The sequence below is a fragment of the Myodes glareolus genome, chromosome 8 (assembly GCF_982192425.1).
Source record: "Myodes glareolus chromosome 8, mMyoGla1.1, whole genome shotgun sequence".
In the NCBI taxonomy this organism is placed as follows: domain Eukaryota; kingdom Metazoa; phylum Chordata; class Mammalia; order Rodentia; family Cricetidae; genus Myodes; species Myodes glareolus.
The window spans coordinates 106877554-106905290 of NC_142033.1; the positions used below are offsets into that span (position 1 = coordinate 106877554).

General features: G+C 41.1%; 2 protein-coding genes across 2 annotated transcripts in view; both read right to left on the reverse strand.

The window, feature by feature from the left end:
- The window catches only part of LOC125396602 (uncharacterized), a 94064-nt gene extending 71284 nt beyond the window's left edge, over positions 1–22780 (reverse strand). The window contains exon 1 of the mRNA XM_048428582.3: positions 22672–22780. Within this exon, the coding sequence (XP_048284539.2) occupies positions 22672–22674 (3 nt within the window). The 5' untranslated portion in view covers positions 22675–22780. The remainder of the gene's footprint in view (positions 1–22671) is intronic.
- On the reverse strand, positions 623–22799 carry LOC125396605 (uncharacterized). The gene is made up of 4 exons (XM_085692403.2): positions 22672–22799; positions 3231–3357; positions 2967–3027; positions 623–2493 (listed from the first exon to the last, which is right to left on the reverse strand). The coding sequence occupies exons 1-4, from the start codon at positions 22672–22674 to the stop codon at positions 903–905; spliced, it is 1782 nt and encodes a 593-aa protein (XP_085548529.1). The 5' UTR covers positions 22675–22799; the 3' UTR covers positions 623–902.
- Positions 22800–27737: the final 4938 nt, after the last annotated feature.

Consider the following 27737-nt stretch of genomic DNA (forward strand, 5'->3'; position numbering starts at 1 on the left):
TATAATTCAGAAAATGAATATTCTCCTTTATTCCATCCTCATCATTTGGAGGTGATGAAAGTCCTTGCTACTTGTTCAGTGACGAATTGAATGAATTTAATGCCTTTGTGAACAGACTCTGCACATTGCTTATTTTAGTTGTTAACATAATTCTCTTGATGTGAATGATCCCAACAAATGATTTAGATGATTAGAAATGAGCCCATATTATGCAACAGAAAGTTCCACAATGTGATGCATACATTTAAAAATGATTATTTTTATTTTACATGAAAAGGTGTTTTTCCTGCATGTATACCTGCATAAGTGTGTTGGATCCCCTAGAACTACACTTCCAGAGTTTTGAGCTTCTATGTTTGTGCTTGGGATTGAAGCCAGGTCCTGAAAAAATGCAACCATCTTTCCAGATCCCTTTTTTGGAGATTTTGAGAAAGGATCTCTCTATAAACAAGTACCATCCTGGAACTCAATATTAGGTTATCAGGCTTAGCAGCAATCACATTTCCTTACTGATAAGATTCTCTGCCATTCATTTGTGTTTCTGAAAGTATGATAAGAAATACGTATTTAATCTCAGAACCAAGTATCATGACCCAAAAATAATGGGATGACAATATACATATTACTTTCAATTGGAAATACATTTTATTATTCAAATTATCATGTTTCTACATTCTTGGAATATAATGTTTACAACTTGAAAAAGAGGCAATATTTTAACTATGGAGTGGCTCTACTAATCTTACTGAAGCACCATTGAGATAAAAATGTAGGCTTTTTCATTTGTGGACAGCAAGGCTTGACCTCATTTATTAGATTGATGGAGATTTTCACCAGTGAGAATATTTTTATGATTTTGAAGGATACTGCAACATGCAAAGACTTTACCATATTGATTACATTCACAGAATTTGCCTCCAGTATGAGTTGTCTTCTATTTGAAGATGACTATTAAGTGCAAAGTCTCTACCACATTGATTATATCCATACGATTTCTCTCTAGTATGACATCTTTCATGCCTATGAAGATGACTTTTACGTGCAAATGCTTTATTACACTGGTTACATTCATAGGGTTTCTCTCCAGTATGAATTCTTTCATGACTGTGAAGATGACTATTATGTCCAAAGGCTTTACCACATTGATTACATACATAGGGTTTTTCCCCGGTATGGGTTCTTTCATGACTAAGAAGATGACTCTTCCTTGCAAAGACTTTACCACATAGATTACATTCATAAGGTTTCTCTCCTGTATGACTTCTTTCATGAATGAGAAGATTCTTCTTCTGTGAAAAGGAGTTAGCATTTTGATTATATTCATAGGGTTTTTCTCCAGTATGACTTCTTTCATGACTGAGAAGATTACTCTTCTGAGCAAAGGCTTTACCACATTGATTACATTCATAGGGTTTCTCTCCAGTATGAATTCTTTCATGAATGAGAAGATTACTCTTCTGAGCAAAGGCTTTACTACATTGACTACATTCATAGGGTTTCTCTCCAGAATGAACTCTTTCATGACTGCGAAGAGAACTCTTCTGTGCAAAGGCTTTGTGACACTGACTACATTCAAAGGGTTTCTCTCCAGTGTGACTTCTTTCATGACTACGAAGATTGCACTTCTCTACAAATGCTTTACCACATTGATTACATTCATAGGGTTTCTCTCCAGTATGAATTCTTTCATGAATGAGAAGTTTATACTTGTGTGCAAAGGCTTTACCACACAGATTACATTCATAGCGTTTCTCTCCAGTGTGACTCTTTTCATGCCTGTGAAGATTACTCTTCTGTACAAAGGTTTTACCACATTGATTACATTCATAGGGTTTCTCTCCAGTATAAATAGCTTTATATATTTGAAGATAACTGGGACTTTCAAAGGCTTTACTGCATTGCTCATATTCATAACGTTTCTCTCTAGAATGAGTTCTATGTACTTGATGAAAACTATGACATGCAGAGACATTATCACTTTGATTATATTCATGGGGTTTTTCTTCCAAATGAGTTCTTTGGTGTACTTTTAAAGTAGAATCATACTGAATGGGTTTATCATGTTGATCACATTCATTGAGATTCTCTTCATTATTGGTTGTTTTGTGTATTTGAAGATACCTGTGATGGCTAAAGTCCTCAGAACTAAGCTCACATTTTTCACTTCCTTTTCTAAAATGAGCTTTTTCATATCTTTGAAAAAAACTGGAATAACTCAGAGTTTTACAACACTGATTGCATGTATAACATACACTGTGAGTCATACTGCATGAGCAATGTGAACCAGAACAGACAGACGGGTTTCCATATTCCTTGTCCTCATCAGGGTTTTCTCCAATGTGAGAGTGTAAACTTGTATCACAGCCGTCATGTCTTCCCGCAGTGGGGACTGCAGCATATCTTCTAACTGTTCCAGGAGGAAAAGAGGTATATTGCTTCTTTCCGTATCCCTGATGCTCACATGGCTTGTATCCAGAGTGACAGATGACATGCCTATTAAATGAAGAATAACATAAAAGTTTTCACATTGCATTCACATAGTCTAATACTTTGTGCCTCAGATGTGTGTATGGATTCAGGTTTCTACACCACAATAAATTCCTCATCTCTCATAAAGTGCTCCTCTCACTAAACTATGGTAAGTCACTCAATACAGGTATATGAGTAACACTAGGTTTAATATGAAAGTTTTGTTTATAAAAGATCCTGGACATAGTGTAATTAATTGCATTATCAATATCTATACCTTATATGATGCTTGAACGGCAGGATAATAATTGGGATGGACAATTCTACAAACTGCTTTTCATATGGCTATGATTAACACTGTGACATGTGCTATAGCATTGCTTCCTTATCTTATCCGTAAAGGAATGGTTTTCAAATCAGGTACCTGACGTTGGAATACATGGTGTTGTAACACTTCTTCCATGGTATATATGTACCAGCTTGCACATGAAAATTACCTTCCATGTCTTCTAGAACTTTGATAATCTTCTTCAATATTGTGGCCGTTCCATATGTAACCTAAAATACAGTACCAGAAAATGTATATGATATATTATTGGAAATTAGGCATAGTTGAATATCCTGTCTTTCATGAATCATTGAACAATGTCTGATTTATTCACTGGATTATTTCTTTCATGTTCAAAATCACTGAAAAGCAACAATCATCAAGAGAGGATTGTCTCATAAGTTGAAAAGTAAAAAAAAGCTCATATTCCTACCTATAGAAATGAGGTTCCAATAGGTTTCCACCATGACATCTTTGTAGAGACTCTTCTGGGAAGGATTCAGCAAAGCCCACTCTTCATGAGTGAAATTCACATGCACATCCTCATAGGTCACTGCATCCTAAAGTATCCCACATATGTACATAATAGAACTGTTGAGACTGACTGCATTGTAAATGTATATTTCATTGAGAATATATTTACATAATTCATTGTGCTCATTACATTGTATCACATTGGTCATAAAATAACAAAGGCAGTAACCAACACATTTTAAAAGGAAACAGAAAAGGAGAATCATGCCTTCCATATCTGTAGCCTTAAAACAGATGTGTCATTGCAGGAGAAATACCTAGTAATAAATACAGAGAGACATGTAAACAGAATAACACTATTTGGTATACATCAGTAATTTTTTTTAATTATCAACTTAAAAAAAGGTAGACAATATGGGCATGTTGGGGCCCACCTTTAATCCCAAACCTCAAGAGGTAAAGGCAGGTGATACTTTATGATTTCCAAGATAGCCTCATCTGTGTAGTGATTTCTAGGACAGTCAAAGTTACATACTGAGTCTGTCTCAATCAAACAAACAAATAGAAAGCATTCAAAGAGTTAAAATATTCAATCCAGCTCTGTACTTCTCAGTCATAATCTGAATTGTACGGCTAATACTTCCTAGGGAGCAATGTATTTTTCGTAAGTTACTGACTGACAGATCAAAGAGTTCTCAAAAACATTAGTAGAGTAAATGCTTATCCCAAAAAGAATAATAAAATGATGGATTATATAAAGATATGTCAACACATAAGATCACCTGTCCTAGACCAGTTCTCAGCACTCACTTGTAGTTACCAACTAATCCTATCATCAAATCAAGAGAACTCAATGCTCTCTTCTGACTTCAGTAGATACCAGGCAGACAAGCGACAGTCACTCACAACCACCACCTATAACTACACCCTTAGGGGATCTGACTCTGGTCTGCATGAGTACCAGGCAGACACAGTTTACGCAAGCATGTAAGAAGGCACCAAAGTCAATTATAATATCTGAATAAATCAAAAAGAATAAAGGGACCAAGTGGGAAGTGGAATAAAGCAAGAGAATAGGGATGAGACTTCAAGGCCAGATTTTGACCCAAAAGGTCCTATTTCAAAAAAGAAAGAAAAGCAAACAACAAAAAAATCAAAGTCTTTCTAAGGTGACACATAAAGGTCCCAATTAATTAAAAGGAACTCTAGGAAAAAAATCGAGACACAGTGCCACATAAAACACGTCATTTTCATTGTAAGACTTAACTGTTTAATAATATCTATACATAAATTGATGGGATATTTTAATCCCATCAAAAATTTTAAGTGTGATTCAAGACCAAAGCATATTCTTTTATCCCATCTAGACAATTAAGAATGTAGTATTGCATGTGTGTTATGTGTATGTTAGGGCAGGCACAGAAGTGCCATAATGAGAACTGGAAGATCAGAGGACAGTGTTCAGTAGTTGATTCCTCCTTCTACCAAGGGTTCCTAGGACCACACTCAGGTCATCAGGCTTGCATACCAAGTACTTTTCCTACTTTTCCTACCAGCACTACTCCATTGAATTCTAACCCACAGATGGTCTCACTCCTATACTCAGACACATCTCTATTTCTTGTGGGCAGAGGATCTCTTTGTAGCTCTGGCAGGCCCGAAACTCACTTTTTGGGTCAGAGTAGTCTTAAACTTCCTGCATCTGCCTCCAAATTATGAGCATAGCAAGTATGTGCTCTCATGCTCTGTTAATTTAATGCACTAATTAAATCAAACCATAATACAGAGATATATGGCAACTTCTTGAAGAATAGCAAAAATAAAGTGAAAGTGACATATTGGTTTTAAATCTTCTAACTTTAGCCCATGGAAAGTCTAACCATATAACAGGCATCACCACTTGGTCTCTTATTGGACTAGGAAAACTCATGATTTCATTTCTCAATAATATGCTGTAGAATTTGCATGTTTCTTTGTGAGATCTTGGCCCTTTAACGCAAAATTGTTTTGTGTTTTAAGAGCATAGTCTCAGTCTATACTCTGGTCTGGCCTCATGCTAGTGGTGATCTTTCTGCTTCAGCTTTTCAAGTGCTGGGATTGCAACTGTGTGTCACTAAAACTAGTTCAAGAAATTCTGTGTAAAAGATGACTTAGTGGCAGACTATTTGCATATTATGTGTGAAACACTTGGGTTTGATCCGTAACCCACAGGGGAGAAATGCGTCCTCATTGCTCATCAATATGCCCATAAGTACATAAAATGCATTTGAAGATCTTCAAATCAAAATTAATCCAAAAGAAATGGGAAGGACACTACCTATTCATTAATGGAAAAATCTAAAATGATGACCTTTCAATTTCTAACATCTAGTCCCCAAATACAAGGGCACCCTAATTTGTAAAGGAAATATGATCAGAGGATCCCATAGGCACAGCTTCCACCTGCACCAATTAGAAGAAGAGGTGTGAACGACAGGTCTCTAAACCAAACCAGTCCAGTCTCTAGGCTCTAGGCCCTGGAGTACATCCTGTGCTCCTCCCCCACTCATCACAGCCCCAGCAGCCAATCAGCAGTCTCACCAACCATTCTAAAGGCCATTTATCCCATGTGCACCAACTGGAGGAAGAGGTGAGACACTGGTGTCCCAGCTGGAAAGCCCCAGTCTCTAGACTCTAAACCCTGAGACACATCCTGTGCCCCTCCCCCACCATGGCAGCCCCACCACCCAGGCAGCAGCTGCACCCTGAAGCATGGAAACCACCTGCACCAATTGGAGGAAAAGAGGACCCCCCCCAAGCTAAAGGCACCACCTGTACCTATAATTAGCCCAAACCCAGAAGGGTGCACAGCAGTGCCAGACCTAGCACCACCAGTGGTTCTACAACAGTAAGACCTGGACATCACAACTCAGAAGGAGCAGAAGAAAACGGCCTTAAAAATAACTTTATGAAGATGATAGAGGCCCTTAAAGAGGAGATAAGAAGTTCCTTGAAAGAAGTTGAGGAAAATGTAGGGCACAAGGGCCAACTGGAGCAGGATTCCAACAAATCCCTAAGGGCTCTGACTCTGAACCCAGAGTCAGTGAAAGAAACACACCCTGAATGTGAGATCTAAGCCAGGGGAAAAAACAAAACAAAACAAAACAAAAACTTTATCCCTGAACCCAAAACCAAAGAAACATGCCCTGACTCTGAAACTGGGGCCAAAGAAACACCCTTTGTCCCTAGAATCAGAGCCAGTGAAAGAAATGTGCCCTGGCCCTAAGATTAGAGCCAGAAAGGACCAGTGTAAGAAACAAAGTTTGGCACTGAAATCAGAGTCATTTCTATCCCTGACCAACAAAACTAACCAATCCCTGAGCAGAGAAAACCAATCCCTTTTCTCCCTGGGAAACTCTGCCCCTAAGAAGCCTGTCCAGTTGAGGGCTGTGTTTCACCTCCCTGGCAAAGGCAGCCACTCTCCTGGAATCCTCCTTCCCAAATAAATGTCTTTCTCAAAAGAGTCTTGGGCGACAATCTTCATTCACCAGTGCAGAATAGAAGAACCTGGCTGGGACTTCCCGAAGGGGTCTGAGCTGAAAAACCTTGCTGAGACTTTTCCTTGGGGGCTGGGCACTGAGCAAGACTGAGCAGAACAGAAGAACAGAACCTTGCTGGGATGTTCCCTTAGGAGGGCTGAGCAGAAAGAAGTAACAACTTTTAGCCAAAGAAGAAGGAGACTGTTGTATTTCTGCAGTGGCTTCTCCTTTAGCAGAATGTTAGCAAAAGAGGTAATATCTTGGTCTGGAGAAGAAACTGATAACTCTGCTAGGACATCCCCTTAGGGAAACAGAGCAGAGTTCAGCTGTAGTGACTCTCCAGGAGAGGAACCGGATTGTTCTATCCTGCTGGGAGACCATTTCACACTGCACCCCAGCTTCAGGTAGCTTTGCTTCCTGACAAGTCAGGACACCTTTTCCTCTAGGGTGAAGCTATCCTATTGCAGCTCCAGCCACCAGAGAAGTCCTATTATGGCTCTACTCCTCCACAGCTGTTCTACTGCAGCTCTACCCACCCAGAGCTGTCCTGCTGTGGCTTTAGGTAGCCTAGCTTCTCAAAAAGTCAGGGCTCCTTTCCTTCCAGGGCTGAGCTGTTCTATTGTGGTTGCAGCCTCCAAAGCAGTCCTCTATCCTTCCACAGTTGTCCTACTTCAGCTATCCTATTACAGTTCTAAGTATAGTCTGGCTTCCTGATAAGTCAGGACATTTTTGTAGCTCCAGAGCTGTAAAACTCACACTCCCCACAGAAAAGACAAACAAAAATTGGAAGAAATCAATAAACTCCTTAAAGAAATCCAAGAAACCAAAGAGAAAAAAAGAATGAAGGAAACAATTCAGGATTTGAAAATTCAAATACAGGAAATAAAACACAAACTGAGTGAATTCTGAAAATGAAAAATTTGGATAAATGAGCAAGAACTACATATGTAAGCATAAGCAACAGAATGCAAGAGATGGAAGAATCTCAGGCATTAAAGATATGATAGAGAAAAGAGATTCATTGGTCAAAGAAAAGGTTAAGTCCAACAAATCCTTAACACAAAACATTGAGGAAATCTGAGACACCATGAAAAGACAAAACCTAAGTATGATAGGGATAGAGGAAGGAGAATACCAGCTCAAAGGCACAGAAAATATATTCAACAAAATCACAGATGAAAACTTTTCCAACCTAAAGAAGGACATCCTTATAGAGATACAAAAAGCTTACAGAACATCTAATAGACTGGACAGAAAAAACACAAAACACTATGCATACAGAATAAAGAAAGAATATTAAGAGCTAAAAAGGAAAAAAGACAAGTGATAAATAAAGACAGACTTAATCAGAGTAACACCTGACTTCTCAACGGAGACTCTGAAAGCCAGAAGGTCTTAGACAGACATTACCACAGAGTAAATGGTTGGGGAAAAAAATTTAATCAAATGGACTTAAGAAATAAGCTACAGTTAGCCTGATATGGAAACCACAAAAAGACACAGCTAAGAAAGAGAATTAGAGATCAATCTCCCTTAAGAACATTAATGCAAAATTACTCAATAAACTACTAACAAAGCAAATCTAAGAACACAACAACAACAAAACCATCCACCATGATCAAGTAGGCTTTATCCCAGAGATGCAGGGATGGTTCAATATATGAAAATTTGTCAATGTAATCCACTATATAAACAAACTGAAAGAAAATGATCATCTCATTAAGTATTGAAAAAACCTTCAACAAAATTCAACACACCTTCATGAGAGAGCAGTGGTACAAGGAACATACCTAAATATAATATAAGCCATATATAGCAAGCCAACAGCAAACTTCAAACTAAATGGAGAGAAATGTTAAGATGATATCACTAAAATCATGAACAAGACAATGCTGTCCACTATATATCTATTCAATATAGTACTTGAAGTTCTCATTAGAGCAATAAGAACAAAAGGAGATCAAGGGAATACAAATTGGAAAGGAAGATTTCAAACTTTCACAATTTGCAGATGATATGATAGTATACATAAGTCACCACAAAAATTATATGAGGGAACTCCGACACCTGATAAACACCTTCAGTAATGTGACAGGATACAAGAGTAAGTCAAGAACTCAGTAGCCCTCCTATATACAAATGGTAAATGGGCTGAGAAAGAAATCAGAGGAATATCTCCCTTAACAATAGTCACAAATAACATAAAATATCTTGGGGTACCTCTAACCAAACACATGAAAAGTCTGTATGACAAGAACTTGAAGACTTTGAAGAAACTGAAAAAGATATCAGAAAATGGAAAGATCTCCCACACTCATGGATAGGTAAGATCAACACAGTAAAAATTGGAATCTTACCAAAAGCAACCTACATATTCAAAGCAATTCCCATCAAATCCCAACACAAGTCTTCACAGACCTCAAGAGAAAATACTCAACTTTTTATGAAAAAAAATAAAACCCAGCAAAGCCAAAGCAATTTTGTACAATAAAGAAACTTTCAGAGGCAACACCATCCCTGACTTCAAGCTCTACTATAAAGCTATAGTAATAAAAACAGCTTGGTGTCTGTTGTCAAAACAGATAGGTGGACTAATTGAAGACCCTGACATTAATCCACACATCTAAGAGCATATGGTTTTTGACAAAAAAGCCAAAATTGTACAATGAATAAAAGCATCTTCAACAAATGGTGCTGGTATAACTGGATGTCAACGTGCAGAAAAATGCAAATAGATCCATATCAAGTCCAAGGGGATCAAAGACCTCGATGTAAATACAAGTATATTGAACTGATAAAGAGAAAGTGGGAAGTAACCTTGAATGCACTGGAACAGGAGAACACTTCCTAACTATAACACCAGGAACACAGACACTGAGAGCAACAATTAAAAACTGGGACTTCCTGAAACAGAAGTTTCTGTAAGGCCAAGTATATGGTAAATAAGACAAAATGGCAGCCTACAGAATGAGAAAAGATCTTTACCAACCCCACATCTGACAGAGGGCTGATCTCCAAAATAAATGAAGAACTCAAGAAACTAGACATCAAAATACCAAACAATCCAATTAATAAAGGAGTATAGATAATTCTCAACAGGAAAATCTCAAATGGTCAAAAGACATTCAAGGAACTATTCAACATCATTAGTCATGAGGGAAAGGCAAATCAAAATGACTCAGAATTATCTTACACCTGTCAGAATGGCTAAGATCAAAAATGCTGATGACAGCTTATATTGGAGAGACATGGAGAAAGGGGAACACTTCTGCACTGCTGATGGGAATGCAAACTTATACAGTCACTTTGGAAATCAGTATGGTGGTTTCTCAGAAAAATGGGAATCAATCTACCTCAAAACCCAGTAATACCACTCTTGGGCATATACCCAAAGAATGCTCAATATACTAAAAGGACACCTGCTCAACTATATTCCTAATAGCCAGAACCTGGAAAACAATCTAGCTGCCCCTCAGCCAAAGAATGGATAAGGAAAATGTGGTACTTTTGTACAATGAAGTATTACTCAACTGTAAAAAAAAAAAGATATTATGAAATTTGTAGTGTAAATGAAATTTGTAAATGAAAGGAACTAGAAAAAAATCATCCTGAGTTAGGTAACCCACACCCAGAAAGAAAATACAGTATGTACTCACTCATAAGTGGATATTAGTTGTAAAACAAAGGATCACTGGGCTGAGAAGTTAAGTAACAAGCAGTCCCCAAGAGGGACACACATGGATTGCCCTAGAAAGGGGAAATAGATAAGATCACCTCAGTAAACTGGGGGTGGGGGAAAGTGAGGAGGGGTTGAGGGATGAGAACATGATGGAAAGGGTTGGTCTAGTTGGGGTAGGGAAAGAGAGGGAGAGGAATAAAAGAGATATCTTGATAGAAGAAGCCATTATGGGGTTACAGAGAAACCTGGTGCTAGGAAAATTCTCAGAAATCAACACAGATGACCTCAGCTAAGACTCTAAGCAATAGTGGAGAGGATCCCTGAACTGGACTTCTTCTGTAGTCAGATTAGTGACTACCATAATTGTTATCATAGTAACTTCATCCAGTAATTGATGAAAGCAGATGCAGAGATCTGCAGACAAGCAATGGGTCCAGCTCCTGAAGTCCATTTGAAGAGAGGGAAGAGGGGTTATATGAGCAAGGCAGGTCAAGATCATGATGGGGAAACCCAGAGACAGCTACCCACGCTGGCCCAACAGCTGGGGAGCCTACATGGGACCAAACGAGGCCCTCTGCATGTGGGTGACAGTTCTGCAGCTTGGTCTGTTTATGGGACCCATGGCAGTAAGACCAGGATCTATTCCTGGTACATGAACAGGCTTTTTGGAGCCCATTCCCTAAAGTGGGATACTTTGCTCAGCCTTAATGTAGGGGTCATGTGGGATTCCCCTCTGTATGCTGTGAATATGTTTTATTACTATTGGTTAATAAAGAAGCTCCTTTGACCTATTGTAACAGGAGCAAGCGGGCTGCTTGCAGTCTCAACCACCCCACTCGGCTAGCATACACCCAAAATAACCACACAGAAATTGGATTAATTAAATTACTGCTTGGCCCATTATTTCTAGCCTCTTATTGGCTAACTCTCACATCTTGATCTCACCCATTTCTAATAATCTGTTATCACCACGTGACGGTGGCTTACCAGCATCAGTCTAACCAGCATCAGTCTCAGACAGGAGCCTCATGGCGTCTGTCACACTGCCCTTCTTCCCAGCATTCTGTTCTGTTCTATTCCACCTATCTAAGCACTGCCCTATCAAAAAGCCAAGGCAGTTTCTTTATTCAACCAATAAAAGCAACACAAATAAAGAAGGACCTCCTACACCAACCTATCACAAGGAAGAATATAGATAGGCAGGATAACTAAACTGAATGCAGGGAGGAAGAAGGCAGAGTTAGAGAGATGCCATACAGTTTTCAAAGGAGAAAGATGCCATTAGTTCATGCTTCTTATTTACTAATTCTTATAACTTACATTAGCCCATAATTCTTCTCTGAGTCAGCCATGTGGCTTGGTACCTTTTTTGGCGAGGCAGTCACATCTTGCTTCCTCTGAGGCTGGGTCACAACTGTGGACTTAAAAACTTCCCTTTTCCCAGAATTGCCGTTGCCCTGCCTCTACTTCCTGTCTGGTTGTCCCACCTACACTTCCTGTCTGGCTACTGGCCAATCATCATTTTATTAAAAATAATGCAAGTGACAAGATAAACGACCATTGTCCCACAGCATCCCCCCATTTTTTTTAAAACAAGAACTCTGAATCTAATATCCTTTGTTTAGCTTTTCTCCTGACCATTATCCATAACAACTTGCAACCAACATTCTAAACAAAGTAAAATATCCATAGTCTATTTTTTGGGAATGTGGGCATAGTTTTCCAGACTACTTCCTGCTGATTGGGAGCGCTGATAATCTTATGGGGACCTAAAGAAAATTTAGAATTATTATCAAGTCATGACTGGATTATCCTATGAGGCTTGATCATCTCAGGCAGCAGTCTTGACTCTGTTCTGGATGCAGAACTCTGACATCTGGACCATCTGTTCCTACCATAGATTTCTCAGGTAGTCTTTCTTGATCAAACCTGATTTTTCTTAACTCAGAATAAATCCACGACCTCTCATTTTCTGGAAAAACAAAAGCAAATCCTCTTCTCTAAAGTAACATATATTTTGACTTCAATTTTGAAGTCAAGGTATTTCCAAAATACCTATCTTTGATTAATTCAGCCATATTTATAAACAAATGTCTTTTAGCAGATGTTGCTCCTTCATCAGCCATCAAACAATTCAAAGACAACACAATAATAAACAGTATCCAGACACTCTGTGTATTTTCCATCTTTATGTGGCCTTATTTTAAACTCTATTTCTTTTATTTTTATTTTTTATTTTTAATTTTTTTTTTTGAGACTAGGTTTCTCTGTGTGTTTCTGGCTGTCCAGGAATTCACTCCATAGACCAAACTGTCCTTGAACTCACAGAGATTTGCCTGCCTCTGCCTCAAAAGTGCTAGGAATAAAAGTGTGTGCCACCACACCTTGAACTCACAGAGATCTGTCTGTCTCTGCCTCCCAAGTGCTGGAATTAAAGGTGTGTGCCACCATACCCAACTACTCTTTCTTTTTATTTTAAGAACTTTATCCTTTAATGTGCTACGCAATATGGCTAGGATTAAAGCAGTGGCTCTGATGGCTGGATCCAGTCCATTCCTTAGCTTTCTGAGATTCCAAACTTATGAAGGAGGTACCAGTCAGAGCCATGTTTATTGCCATAACTCTATGGCATTTCAAGGTCCCTGCCACCACCAAAAAGCATGCGGTCAGCTTCTCATCAACACCATTTCATGGCAAGACCTCTTAAAAGAGCTGCAAGGTTTTGCACCTAAAGCTGAGTCAGGAAGCCTCTCTTAGATGAGAGCGCTTGCCTCTAGCAAGTAGAGCCCATCTGAGAAAGTGCTGCTATCAAGAAGCCATGCTTAACTCTATTCTTTTCTATCTAGAATAACTTTCCAAGCTCTCTCAGGCTTTATGTGGATGCACCTGTCCACACATTGGCACCATTTGTTGACTGTGGTTTTCTGTCCCACCCAGCAGAGTTGCCATGGTGCCACCAGAGGAGAAAAGTGTGAGCCACCAGATGGAACCTTGGAGGTAGGCCACCAGCCTCATGGTAAAATATAAAATAATAAATACATTAACCAAAGATATAAGCTATATCTATATATATTGCTAGCTAGCAATATGCTTACGTCATTAGCCAAGCAGTGATTTAAATAATATAGTTTCTATGTGATTATTTTGGGCCTGAATGGCCAGGAATGAATTAACAGTCTCCTTCAACAACAGATCGCCAAGGTCCAACTATTAAAACGTCAAGCTCCAGCGACTGAAATTCATTATTTTGACTAACCTAATTAAAATACCCATATAGAACTTATCAATATATTCCAGCTCATTCTAACATATACCTCTTTTCCCTCTTGAATAGCTGCCAGGCTGCCTGCTACTGTTTCTGTCCAATTCAGATTCAGCTACCTGTCTCTTTGCCTTGCTTAATAAAGAATTTCTTTGCATGAACCCTAAAAAATACTTCACCCAACAAAAAGCAGGAAGCAGTTTGGAGGGAACCACGTCCAAATTCCCAAATATTGTCTATAAATGTTTATTTACATTTAAAGGGGAACATGATATAAATTCTTTGCATTAGTATGGATCTTGGTTTACTGATACAAATTTAAGGTCAACTTTGTTATGTATATATTTCTGCTCTTGATTAAGATATTGTGTTTGTGCAGCTCATTTAAAAAGGTAATATATAACTAAGAAATACAGGTTAATAGATAATCATCTATAATAGTTAAGTTTATAGTCATATTAGTTAGGTTTTCTAGATATACAGAGATATATTTTAGATGGATAGTTATGCTTCAAATTTTTCAAAGACTTACAAAATATGGCATTTAAAAATTTTTTAAAAAACTTAGGGCTTTTCATGACAGTGAGACACATCTGCTCCTAGCAGCACCAAGCTACTTCAAGAGGATGATAGGCATCAAAGAAGATCCTTATGGAGTTGGTTAACCATTTGGGCAAGAAACTGCTCTTGCCTGGACTGCTTGATGTTATGCTGTATGAACTGGACATGCAAGATCCACAGAAAAATGACTGCTGAAGTTGTCTAAAGGTAAGACAGTTCTTCAAGATTCCTTTTTATCAAAGAGTCTGACAGACATTCTGCAGGACACAAAAGAAAGTGACTAACAAACTGCCAATATAGGCTGAACTGTCTCTGAAATTTCCTGCTTCATGAAAAATTCTGCTGAAGATGAATACCCCAACATTGCAGAAAAACTTCGGGTGACTATCCACACAGTGAGATGTCACTGTCAATTCTAGAGTTTTGGAAGTTGCTTACAATGCTTCCTGTTTACTTAGGTTATATTATATCCTTCTGGAGTCTTTGATGGAGTTGAAGAATAGATGATTATAATTATAGTTTTCCTTAGTTATGATAAAAGATAAAGTAGATGTAAATATTGTAACTGTAATTCTTGCTTGATACTTGTTTTGTTACATGTAATTTTACTATGTTAAAGTTAAAACCTTCCTTTTTATTTAGGCAGAAAAGGAGAGGTGATGTGGGATTCCCCTCTGTATGCTGTGAATACATGGTTAATAAAGAAGCTGCTTTGGGCCTATTGCAGCACAGAATAGGGCAAGGCAGGAATTCCAAGCAGACAGAAGAGGAGAGAGTAGCCTGAGTCAGTGAGAAGCCATGTAGCTGCTGCAAGAGACAGACGCTGGACGGAATCTTACCAGTAGGCCTCAACCACATGGCAATATACAGATTAATAGAATGGGTTAATTTAAGATATAACAGCTAGCCAATAAAAAGCATGAGCTAATAGGCCAAGCAGGGTTATAATAATACAGTTTCTATGTGATTATTTCAGGTCTGGGAAGCTGGGAAATGAATGAGTAGCCTCAGCCTACAGGGAAGGAAACTATATATTCAGCAAAGGAAAAATCTACCAAGCAGATGTTTCAATTTTTAACATGTATTCCCCAAACAAAGGGGTACCTTCATTAGTAAAAATAAAAAAGTAGGGCTGGAGAGATGGCTCAGAGGTTAAGAGCACTGCCTGCTCTTCCAAAGGTCCTGAGTTCAATTCCCAGCAACCACATGGTGGCTCACAACCATCTGTAATGATGGTTGCCCTCTTCTGACCTGCAGGCATACATATAGACAGAATATTGTATACATAATAAGTAAATAAATATTTAAAAAAATAAAATAAAAAAATAAAAAATAAAAAATAACACTTCTACAACTCACAAACTGATAGTAGGAGATATCGATACTCCATTCTCCCCCATAGAAAGGTAACCTAGACAAAAACTAAACAGAGCTAACAGACATTATAAACGAAATGGAGTTAACAAACATTATAAACTTTTTGTTTAACTCTCAGTGGACAGATGCTTGCCAAGCATGAGCAAGTTCTAGACTGAGTACATAGTATTCTCTGCCCCCAAAATGAAAACAGAGCAATGACAACCAATATACTGAAATAGGTGGGCTAGAAGGGAGGACTGAGGCAGGAACCAGCTAGGTGACTCAGAGAGGAAAGATGCTTGTCCAAGTCTGAGGGCCTGAGACCAAAACCCAAGAGAAAACCCACACCTCCAACTTGTCCCCTCACCTTCACACAAGTGCTGTGGCATATGTGCTCACATGTGTCTCAATAGCCCAAATTCACAACTTTTTAAAAAGAAAACTGAAAATAAGATAGACAAAAAAAAAAAAAACTAAAACATCCAGCAAAATAGCTAGCTCTGTTGTAGCTCAACCACTGACGAAAATAGAACTCCTTCAGAACATGGCCAGGAGGGTAATAGGAAGCAAGGCATTTACAGTTCACTTCCTACCAAGTCATCAAGTTAGCACTGCAGAGCTCCCTTGGGGTGAATAGTTTTTCACAGCAATACTTATCTCTGACGTACAATCCTTATCTCTGACGTACTTTCCTTTGGATTAAACAACTAACTCTATTCCAAACTGGAAAGGAAAGAAAAACAAAGAAAGAAAGATGGAAAGCAAAGAAATTCATAACAAGGATGATGAACACAGGGTCTGTTAAATCAGTCCCTTAGCAGGATGACGGAGGTCTGTCTCTGTGGTATGGACTTTGTGTCAGACCTGCCCAGGCAGTGCTTACACAGCATCCAGATTGAAGACTGAGTTTGCTCTATGGTCATCAGCTCATTATAAAGCTTCTTTCTGTTGGGAACAGTTTATTATGGACACCTCTCGCCTTTAAGAATAGTAATCTTAAGAGTTGGCCATTGAACACACATCTGCAGTGACTCCCCTGGGACTAAAGTGCTGGATCATGCATGAGTCCTCCTAACAGCTGTCAGGTGCCTCTGACACAGATACCACTGGGATCTCCACACAGATGCAGAAAGGTGACAACCACACATGGTCACCTCCTACTACCGTGTTGTATAGATGTGGGAGAGGTGTAATAGGGCTTGACTGCCTGCCTCCCATCTGACAGGCCCCACTCTGCCGTCCTGAGAGTCACTGCGGAGCAGCAGCAGCCTGCTGTGCTGTCTAGCAGTCTGTACTGCGGAGGGCTATGCCGGTATGCAGCTCCAGGACAGCTCTTGCCTGGCAGGTGAAGGGATACCTTGCTCTTTTCCCCAGACCTGTTGGGCGCCTAGACATATTTCTTTAGCATCTGGGAACAGAAAGTACTGAGTGGTAGACAGAAGTGTTTTTGTAAACTTTGTTAAACATGTATGGGCGCTTTGCCTACATATATGTTTATCCTTCACATCTGTGAAGTGCCCTCAGAGATCAGAAGAGGTTTGGTGGATCCCCTGAGACTTGAATTGCAGGTAATTGATGTTTGCCATGTGGGTGCTAGGAATTGAACCCAAATCCTCTGGAAGAACAGCCAGGTAGAACTAAGCTTTCAAAACACCCTGCAATAAATGGTTTTGACCTAATTTTGAGTCCTAAGTGGATCCTGGAAATAAAAATACAGTAGTACGTATCTGAATAAAGAGCTGGAGGGATGTTCATCGTGTTAAGAGCACTGTCTGCTCTTGCAGAGGACCAAATTTCTCTTAATTGTATCTATACACGCCTGTTTAAAATGACTTGAATCTGCAGTCCCAGAGGACCTGACACCCTCTTTTAGATTCTTCAGAGCACTGAATGCATGTGGTGCACACATATACAATATAAGAATAATACCCATACACATAAATAAAATTTAATACCATAAGAACAGAAACACGGGATCTTCTGGGTCCATGGTGCAGGAACACACATAAAACTCATCACAAGGCCAGCCTGTCCCACTTTAAAAATACTTTGTTCCTGTGTTTCTGTGAGGTAGGGGGCATTGCACACCATGGTGTTTGTGGGGCTCAAAAGACAACTTTGTGGAGTCTCTCCTTACAGCTTTTACATGGGCTTTAGGGGCTGAATTCAGGTCACGATGTGCTTCATATGCCCGCAAACACCTCCACTCACTCAGTCATCTCCTTGGCCCAAGCTATCAAATTATATGCAGCCTTGATTCTTCGTTCTTTGGTTATGTTGTTGAGACAGTATTACACTATGTATTCTTGCGAGAATGAAACTCATCATTAGACCCAGCCAGAACTCAGAGGAATCTGTCTAACTCTGCCTCCAGAACACTGGGTTTAAAGGGATGCTGTTAACATCATTGGCTACAAAGAACAGAATTTACAGGATGAACTTGACACTTTGGTATCCTTAACCAAAAGTGGCCAAAAGTAAAACCTGAACAGAGACGGTAGTGTCACGATGCTGGTACCCACTGTCTAGTTATTTTAGTGTCGTGAGAAGCTATTTCAAGGTCAGAATCAGGAAGATGAGAGGATAAGGTTTGTGTTTGTAAGACTATGATGTTAGAGAACAGATTAGGAGTTGGAGAATGTCAAAGTAAAGGTAGCCTCTGGCTAAGACAGATTTAGCATACTACTGATGTGAGAAAAAGACTCCATTGGGACTGAACTTGGCCTGGAACTGCAGAGGTGGCTGACTAGGCGGATTAAGGGCATTGAGGTGTGAGGGCTGAGTACAGTCGGGAACTTAAAATGTGTGACACGGTGGTTAAAGGATGACAGGCTTGATGGCCTCGAATTTGCTCTTCCTACCCAGCTTCCTGATGGCTGGGAATTCTGACTTTTTTGATCCCGAGAACCCACATACTGGAAAGAAAGAACTAACTCATGTAAGCTATTATCTGGGATCCCCATACCATACAAACTAGTAAACACATAATTATAATTTTAAAAATTAAAATATATCTACAGTCTCATAAGCAAAGTCATTCATAGCCTCAAACTTGGCAAGGGTTCAGTTTCATTTCCCATCCCCAGTGCTGAGATGAAAGGTACATGCCACACTCCACCCACGCCTACCTTACAGCTTAGCTTGTTGACCATCTGTCTCATTCAAGGCACTCAACTCCTGTAATAAGGACGCAAGCCCACCAAAATCCAGTTCATCACTAACGTGTAGCTATATCAGTGGTAGTATGGGGTTGACCACTGCTATTAAAGAGCATGGTCTAGTTGTATTTGTTTACATCATCATAGATACTAAAAGTGTTCTACCCCTGACCTACACCCCCAGCACCCTAGCTTTCATGCAACAGTTACCCTGAAACCCACACCACATAAAGGCACAACAAAGAGAATCAAAGACCTTTTCCCCTTATGAACATAGATACAAAAGTTGTCAATAAAGCACTCAACAACCAAATCCAAGAACGTCAAAAAGATCATCTACCCATGATCAAGTAGTCTTTATTCAAGACATTCAGGGATGGGTCAAGATACAAAAATCTGGAAATGTAATCCACCATATAAACAATCAGAAAGAAAAAAAAACTATATTTCACATTAGATGGAGAAAAGGCCTCTGACAAACTCCAACACCCCTTCGTGACAAAAGTTCTACAGAGATAAAGGAGACAAGGAACATACCTAATCAGAATAAAGCAATTTCCAACAAGCCTGTAGCCAATATCAAATTAAATGAAGAAAAAGTCAACGTTATTTGCTTAAAATCAGGAAGAACACAAGGTCATCTACCCTCACCATGCCTACTCAATATAGAATTGGATGTCTGAGCTGGAGCAATAAAACAACTGAAGGTGATCAAAAGGATAAAATTTGAAAGAAAGAAGTCGAAGTATTTTTATTTGCAGATGATGTGATAGGATATGTAAGAGATCCTAAAACTTCCCCGGAATGCCTATGGCTGAAAAACACTCTGAACAAAGTAGTTTAGATACACAATTAACTCACAAAATTAGTAGCTCTTCTATAAACAAATGGCAAACGAACTGAGAAAGAAAGCACAGAAACAATGCTTTTCAAAATAGCCTCAAACTATATAAACGATCTCACAGTAACTGTAACCCAGCAAGTAGACGACGTCTATGGTAAAAACTTCAACTCTCTGAAGAAAGAAACAGAAGATATGAAAAGATAGAAAAATCTCCAACATTCATGGATCCCTAGGATTAACATAGCAAAATTGGCAATCCTACCAAAAGCAACCTACAGATTCAATGCAAACCCCATCAAAAGCCCAACACAATTCTTTACAACCTCTAAAGGAAAACTCCCAACTTGAAATGGAAAAACAGAAAACCAAGAATAGCTAAAGCAATTCTGAAGAACAGAAGAACTGCTGGAGGTCTCAGCACTCCAGACTGCATGTGTGCTGCAGATGTACGGCAAGAGAAACCACACGGTATCGGCATGGAAACAGACACCTCAGTCAATGGAATAAAACTGGGGAGCCAGACATGAATTCCCACTCCTATGGATATCTGGTTTTTATAAAGAAGTCAAAAATACACACTGGAAAACAGACAGCATCTTCAATAATGGTGCTGGTCAAACTGGATGTCTGCATGTAGAAGAATGAAAACAAATTTATACTTATCATCCTGCACAGAACTCATGTCCACAATCATAAGAGACTGTTTGACCCTGCGCTGTGTAAAATGTTAGCTGCTAAGTACTACACACAACTGATGCCAACACACAAGCTACAGCCAAATGCTCAACGTCTCAATCCTCTCACCTGACTAAACTGAGACAACCAGGTCTGTACGTATCAACATGACAGAGTTGCCCAATCGAAAATTTCAGTGGATCAAGCTAACCTCCCCAAATTGTGCACCCACAGATTTGGTTTTCCTTCATGCACATGCTATGAGTTAATGCGTACTGGCAAAACAGACAGAAAGGTGCTCACTCTGTCCAATCAGATCCTGTTTTAAAACAGAGACACCTACAGGTCAAATAACTAAGCAACCTCTAATCTAGCTATGGCCTAGCCTATTTTCCCCTGCAGTGCATACGATAAACCATTCTTTCTATTCCGGTCTCAATGGAGAAGCTGTGTTCCACACAAATACCTTTTCTATTACTGCAGTGGACAGCCCACTCCGTGACTCCAATGGGTAGTTTTAGAAGTGTGTGATGCTACAAACCTTTAACCAAGAATTGAGGAGGCTGAGTCAGGAGGACAGCAGGGTCAATGCCCTGTGGGCCTCAACCCCGGGATCAAGGCAGAGAAAGTCAACATGATAAACTTTGTCTTAAAATATTGTTCTGAAAATAATGTGCCATCACAATGAGAAATCATGCCATACATGTAAAGATTCATTGAGAAAAATATCTTCAGTAATCACAAGTCTCCAGCTTGACCAAATAAAGGGAGGATCTGTCCAGGAACAGATGTACTAACTCATTTACACCACAGGCTTATTCATTCCACACCTGCTGTCCCCCTGGAGAAATGCTGCTTATTGCCCCCTGCTATCGTGGCCTGCTCAGTTTGCTTCCTTATACAACTCAGGATGACCTGCCCAGGGTGGCACCAACCACAGTGGGATGGGCCCTATTATATCAACCACTAAACAAGAAAATACCCTATAGGTTTGCCTACATGCCAGTCTGACTAGCTTATGGCAAGCTGACCAAATCTAACCAACATACCTACTGAGTCATCTCCCAAGCCCCAAACACAGATTTTTAAGCAATCCTCAATTCTCTTGACACTGGCTTTTCAGCGTGTACTTGTGCGCGCACACATAAAGTTTTGGAAATCTGCCAAGTTTACAACTGGGGTAATGGCTCAGCAGTTACCACCACTTGTTGCTCTTGTAGACCTCCTGGGTTTGGTTCCCAGCACTAACATGGTGCACACAATCATTCCTAGATGCTGTTGCAGGGGATCTGATGCCTCCTTCTGTCTTCTGTGGACACCAAACACACATGTGGTCAACATACACATATGCAAACAAATCACTCATACACATGAAATAAATATAGAAAAATTAAAAATGCATACTCTCATATCTCTTATAGGTCATCATAGATAAACAAGTCAGAAATGCACAGAAATGTGACAAATATCTGTAGCCAAAACTATACTTATGTAATTAAAGAAATAAAAAAACTTGATCAGAAAGAAATTCCATGATTGCAGACAGGAAGCCTAAACATTATTTTGGCACAGAATCTGAGCTACAGATTCAGCAACACTCCAATAAAGTCTAACAAAAGTTTAACAATCTTCCTATCAACAACAGAAAAATGATGACAAAAATCATCATGAATGAAACACTGGTCAACACAAGACGGAATAAACAGCACACAGTGACACCATCTGACTTTAAAACTTCCCGTACAACTGCAAGAAAGATTGTACTGTCTGGGAAAGAATAAGCTGCTCAACGGAACATAAGAGAGAATTTGGAAACAAAATAACAATTAAAACAGTGTTGATTTGAACACATGAGGCCAAGAAACCCAGTAAGCCTGGCCTTACTGACACACATGACTGGTCCACCCCGGCATCTCCATGCAGATTTGCTAAAGGCACAGACTTTATCCCCTGCACAGAATTAACTGCACAGACTTTACACCCTGCACAGAATTAACTGCAGTCGGATCCTACACCTCAATGTTTAGTGCCAAGTACAGAACTTCTAGAAGACACTAGAAAGTAGCTCTGTCGTTTAGCAAATCATCTGCCTTTCAAGGCGATAATGAAAGTGGCGCTTATGCGCACGCTGCATAGTGCCGTCACAAGAAGGAACTAGGCATGCACAGTACCCCATCGTGTTAGATGCAGCCCTAGCCGCATCCCGCAGATGGAAGTTATTTGTTGCAGGGACCTCACGGACCTCAGGGGTGCAGAATCCGGCCGCCGATTACCACAGCCCCGGGAGGACCCCACACCCGCTCCCGCGGCTCCACCCCGCTTGAGGACGGCGGCCCTCGCTCACCATGGCGGATTCTGAGCTCGTCCCGCTCTCCCCACAGCTCCCGACAGCGGGTCACAGCACGGCACAAAGAACATAAGAGTCCCGGAGTCCAGAGCAGCAGAACCTCCAGTATGTGGACCGGAAATGCCCTCCCCTACTCTGACTGGCAGTCCTCTTAGGAGTCCTGATTGGCTAATGTGATCTGAGTGACAGGAGCAACTCCCTTACAGAGTGTTGTGAAGGGACTCCGCACAGTGGTTCCCAGCCCTGGCTGCCACCCCACGCACAGAATTGTCACAGACCTGCCGAGACTGGCGTCGCAGCAGAACTTGGGCCTGAACTGCAAAGTCTTCCCTGAACTATTCCTGTATTCAGTAGTCACTTCTTCCACCTGGGCACAGGGTGTTAGGACTCAAACCTCGGATAAAAGGCTAAAGTACATGTTTAACGTATAAAGACAGACACTGGGTGCCATGTTCTCCTTGCCTTCTTCAGTTCTTACTTGGTTACAGGGTATGACTGCCATGCTCTCCACCCCCAACCCGAAGTTCTCCAATCCAGTAGATAAGCGGCTCTTCCCTATCTACCCAATCTGATAACCCGGTTTGTTTTTGTTTTTGTTTTGTTTTCTTCATCTACCCTTTACCTTCCTGACCTCTAGGTCTGTCTCTCCGCGATCCCCTTTTCATGTGGTTCAGGCTCATGTCCATTCTGGACTCTCCCAGATGTCCCTGCCTCTCCCTACGTCTTCCCATTATCAAAAACAAACTTTCTCCTCTATCAGACCTAGGAGCAGTCAGTCCTGTTTTAGTTTTGCTTTTGTTGTTTGTTTTGTTTTCATTCTGGTGGCTAAACCTGGGACCAGTCTTGTCCTTTTTTCTTTCTTTTTTGTTCTCCCATTCACAGAATCTAGCATACACAACTTATTACTTCACCAATACTGAAGTGGTCCCCCTGTCTGACTGCTGAAATGGCGCCCAGCCCATCCAGGTCAAATTTAAGCCACCTGATTAAAATTCACCAAACATCAGCAATTTCAATAGGGCTCACGGAATTGCTCCTGCTTCCCTCAGTAGCACGCTGTTATACAAAGAAAGACACTCCCAGGTGTCTGTGATGGCAATGGTGTATCATGCCATCACTGGGTACATAGAGCCAGGACATCAAATTTTAGATCAGCTCAGTCTATGACATAAAACACCAAGGGTTTGGGGTACTGAAGGTGCCAGGGAGGTATCAGTCAGTTGTGCATAAGCTGATGGCTCATGCTAAGAAAGTTTATTAAGAAGTACACATTTGATACACCATTTGTAGGGGCAGAATAGGGCTGTCAGCAGAAAGCTAATTAAGACTTATTGTTAGAGGAGTACAGGGCACTGCAGACAGAGCTCACAGTATTACTGACACATAACAACAGCCTCTCAGGCTAACGGGCCTGCTTCCTTTGTCTCCTTCAAGATGCTCACTCAAGCACTGGACCAGACCTTGTCAAGTCAGCCCTTGGACAAACACAGAGAACTAAGGTTCCCTTGGAGCTTCCATCAGGGCATCTGAGAAAGTCTTAGATTGGCCTGGCTCCCAAAACGCCCAACTCAAACCTAAGTAAAAACACGTATGAAAATGGAAACAAAGGGATCAATGCGTGGAAGGAAAGGCTTAGAAAGACTAGCCGAGACTGGGGATGAAATTAACATAATAGGAAATAAGAAAATATTAATGACACCAAAAGTTAATTTTAAAAACCATAATTGATTTTTTCCTTAAGCTACACTACTTTTAAAAGAAGACAGATTCAAATTGCTAATTTCCCACATGAATTTAGAGCTGGGAGTGGTGGTGCAGTCCTGGAACCCCACAGCATGGAAGGTTGAGGCAGGAGCATCACAAGTTTAAGGCCTGGTATAGCTACAGTCTGAGTTGACAAAAAAACGTGGGCAACATAACCAGACCCTGCCTCAAAATAACTTTTTGTTTAAACCTCGGTGGACAGGTGCTTGCCAAGCATAGGAGAGCTCTAGAATGAGTTTACATTATTCCGTACCCCCCAAAATACAGAGTAACGACTACCAATATACTGAAACAGATGAGTTAGAAGGGAGGACTGTGGCAGGAACCAGCTAGTTGACTCAGTGAGCACAGGCTCTTGCAATCAAGTCTAAGGGCCTGAGATCAACTTGTCCTCTGACCTACCTTCACACACGTGCTGTGGCATGGGTGTCCACACAAGTGTAAAAGGCTCAAATTTAGAATTTGTGAAAAGAAAACTGAAAACAGAAAAAACAAAAATCACCAAAACTAAAAACTCCAAAAAGTGGCTAGTTATATGGTACTTAAACAATTGACCAAAGTAGACCTCATTCAGAACACCGTCAGAGCAAGTGTCTGGACTGGCAAGCCAACCCTGCCCCGAAGCCCTTTGTAGCGCTGTGACAGCCTGCGGAGTGAAGAGATAAGCTCCCCAAAATCCCAGAGAGAAAAAGAACTGTGGTACTTAGAACCTTTGCTCGGACCATCTGAGCAACTCTGACCACCTTCATGGGAGCGGATGAGTAGTTTCTCAGCACTAGTTGGATTTGCTATGAAACTAAGAAAGGACAGGGAAAAAAATCTGCCAGTTTCATAGTCAGCCATGCATCAGGCCAGCTATGATTTTCATTTCTGCAAAAATGAAAGAAGAAGAAGGTTTGATTAAAAGTATGCACCAGAAATTGTAGTGGTATATTATTTGTATTATGATAAATAAATCCTGCCTGAAGACCAGAGGCAAAGCTAAAGTCACTAGAGGTCAGGCAATGGTGGCACACACCTTTAACCTGAGAGATGGAGTCAAATGGACCTCTGCGAGTTCAAGGCCACCCTGGACTACACAACATCAATGCAGAAACAAATTCAGGTGGTGGTGACCTCCACCTTTAATCCCAGCACTAGGGAGCCATATGCCCTTAATCCCAGCACTAGAGGGAATATAAAATGAGAGAGAGGCTATCTGCTTAGTTTGCAGTCACTCAACCTTGGTTGTAGAGGGCCGCAACCACACTTTCCACCATAGATGGTGCTGCACCGCCAGGTGAGCTAGAAAGCTCACATGTGTTGGTATTTTCCACTACTTCCAAGGTTTCACCTGGGACTGGGAGCAGTTGACCAATCAAAGAATGACACGTCCAGAGCGGGGTCTGTTTCCTTTATAAGGGATGAGTTCCATCTTATCTGGGTCTCCGCCATGTAAGCTTATGCTCTCCCTCTCAAGAGACATAAAGCTTTACTGCAGAAGGATCCTATGTGTACCGCGTGGTTCTTGCTGGCGAGACGGTAGCGCGGGACATCTGGTGCCATACCCGGGAAGAAGAAAAAGAAGAACTTTGCACCACCGGAGACCCCTTGGACACAAGGAGGATTCAGAACTGCAGGGTGTTTGCTCAGAGAGGTGTGACTATTCTTGGACTTTTTGATTTTGGGCTTGACTTGTCTCCACCTTGGAAAGATTTTGTAGAGGCCTTGGTACTTCTTAGCAGTTCTCTTATCACTTTGAAATTGCTTAGAAGATAAATCCTGCCAGGCTGTTGTTGCAGACGGACAAAATGTATTGGAGGAAGTCCAGGATAGCATATCAGAAACTGAGTGCAGTGAGAGGTTAGGTGCGCCTGTAAGAAAAAGAAGTAAGGAAAAAGAACCCCCCGGTGGAATGGGGGAGACTGAAAAGGAAATAAGAAAAAAGGACCCCCCGGTGGTTCTAAGAATGGGGGAGACTGACCTACAAGGTCAAAAGCTTTATGTTACAGTGGTTTCAGACCAGCAAGTCTGCTTCTGAGTTCTGCTTTACTCCGTGCACTAGTTTGGACTCGGAATGAATGCAACTGCGGCTGGAGGGTGGCTGGAGCGGAGCTTTGCTGGATGGCTATGGTGGGGGGCACGTCGCACTGGCTCAGTTGGTGCCTGGCCTGGAGGGTATCACAGCAGTACCGAGAATGAGAACGGTGCCACAAGCTGCCAGGTCAGAAGGCTTGCAATGTGCCTGAAACTGTGAGGGGCTCTGAGGCTGGAGTGGCTTCTGTTCCGCTTGGCTGAGCTGAGCTGTGCTGATCCTAGGTAACAAAGGCGGACCAATAGCCTGGGGCAACGGGCGGGGCGAACAATGCTGGCTACTAGCCCGAGAGATTTTCCATCTGAATAAGGAACTGAAGAGATAGCATAGGGGTTAAGAATGCTGCCTGCTCTTCCAAGGGTCGTGAGTTCAATTCCCCAGTGACCACATGGCAGCTTACAACTATTTGGTTTTAAATCTAATGTTTCAGGATCCACAGGGAGGTAGATGCAAAAAGCCCTTAGATTTTTAAGGTGATTGGGTCGTTGGCTGGGTCTGTGAGAGTTTGTTTACAGCTGCTTTTGCTGTGGCACAGGTGTTGAGAGTTGGTTAGTAGGAAAGCGGCCCTGTTCGCCGCCTCTCCCATTGGCCCCTTGAGCCGCAGCGGCTCTGGCGCGGACCTTGAGATGTTGCTGCCTGTGCCGCCTCGGTCTGAGTGTCGGCTCCCGCACACTCCGCCACCAACACAGCCTCAGAGAACTAGGCTAGCCCCGCGGGGAAGGCAGGGGCGCCTGGGGGTGGAGCCGCCACTTCCTGGCCTGGGACAGGCGGAGCCGCACAGCGGGACACGGGGAGCCGCGCAGCGAGCAGGTCCAGGGCCGCACACAGCCCTTGGATGGCGGGCGGGCTCTGGAACCCGAGGCCACCGTACTGGCAAGGAGTACGGGAGCCAATAAATCTTAAACCTAATATCAACAAACAGGGCCTGGGTTTTTCCTAGGCGCCACTGGGACAGCACGGCCTATATCATAAAAAACAGAGACCCTCAATCAGTTATCTACCACAATGGCTACAGCCCTGGATCAACAGGCTACCATAGATACATCTATTAGAGGTAAAATAAAGAACAGGTGGATAGCTTATGGCAGCTTGCCCAATTGGGCTGTGAATGGAAAACTCCAGCCTTATGTGTGACCAGTGTACTATATGAGAACTTTATAAAAGTGGCTAACTTGTCCCGAGAATTGTCTTTGTATCTTACAGGAGAATTTTGATGATTTGCTGT

Bases quoted from the DNA above. Each gene is read 5' to 3' on its own strand.
- LOC125396605 (XM_085692403.2), bottom strand. The intron at 3,028-3,230 runs GTAGGAATATGA...ACTGTATTTTAG, and splicing joins TTGGAACCTCATTTCTATAG to GTTACATATGGAACGGCCAC. The intron at 2,494-2,966 runs GTAATTTTCATG...TTCATTTAATAG, and splicing joins AGTTCTAGAAGACATGGAAG to GCATGTCATCTGTCACTCTG.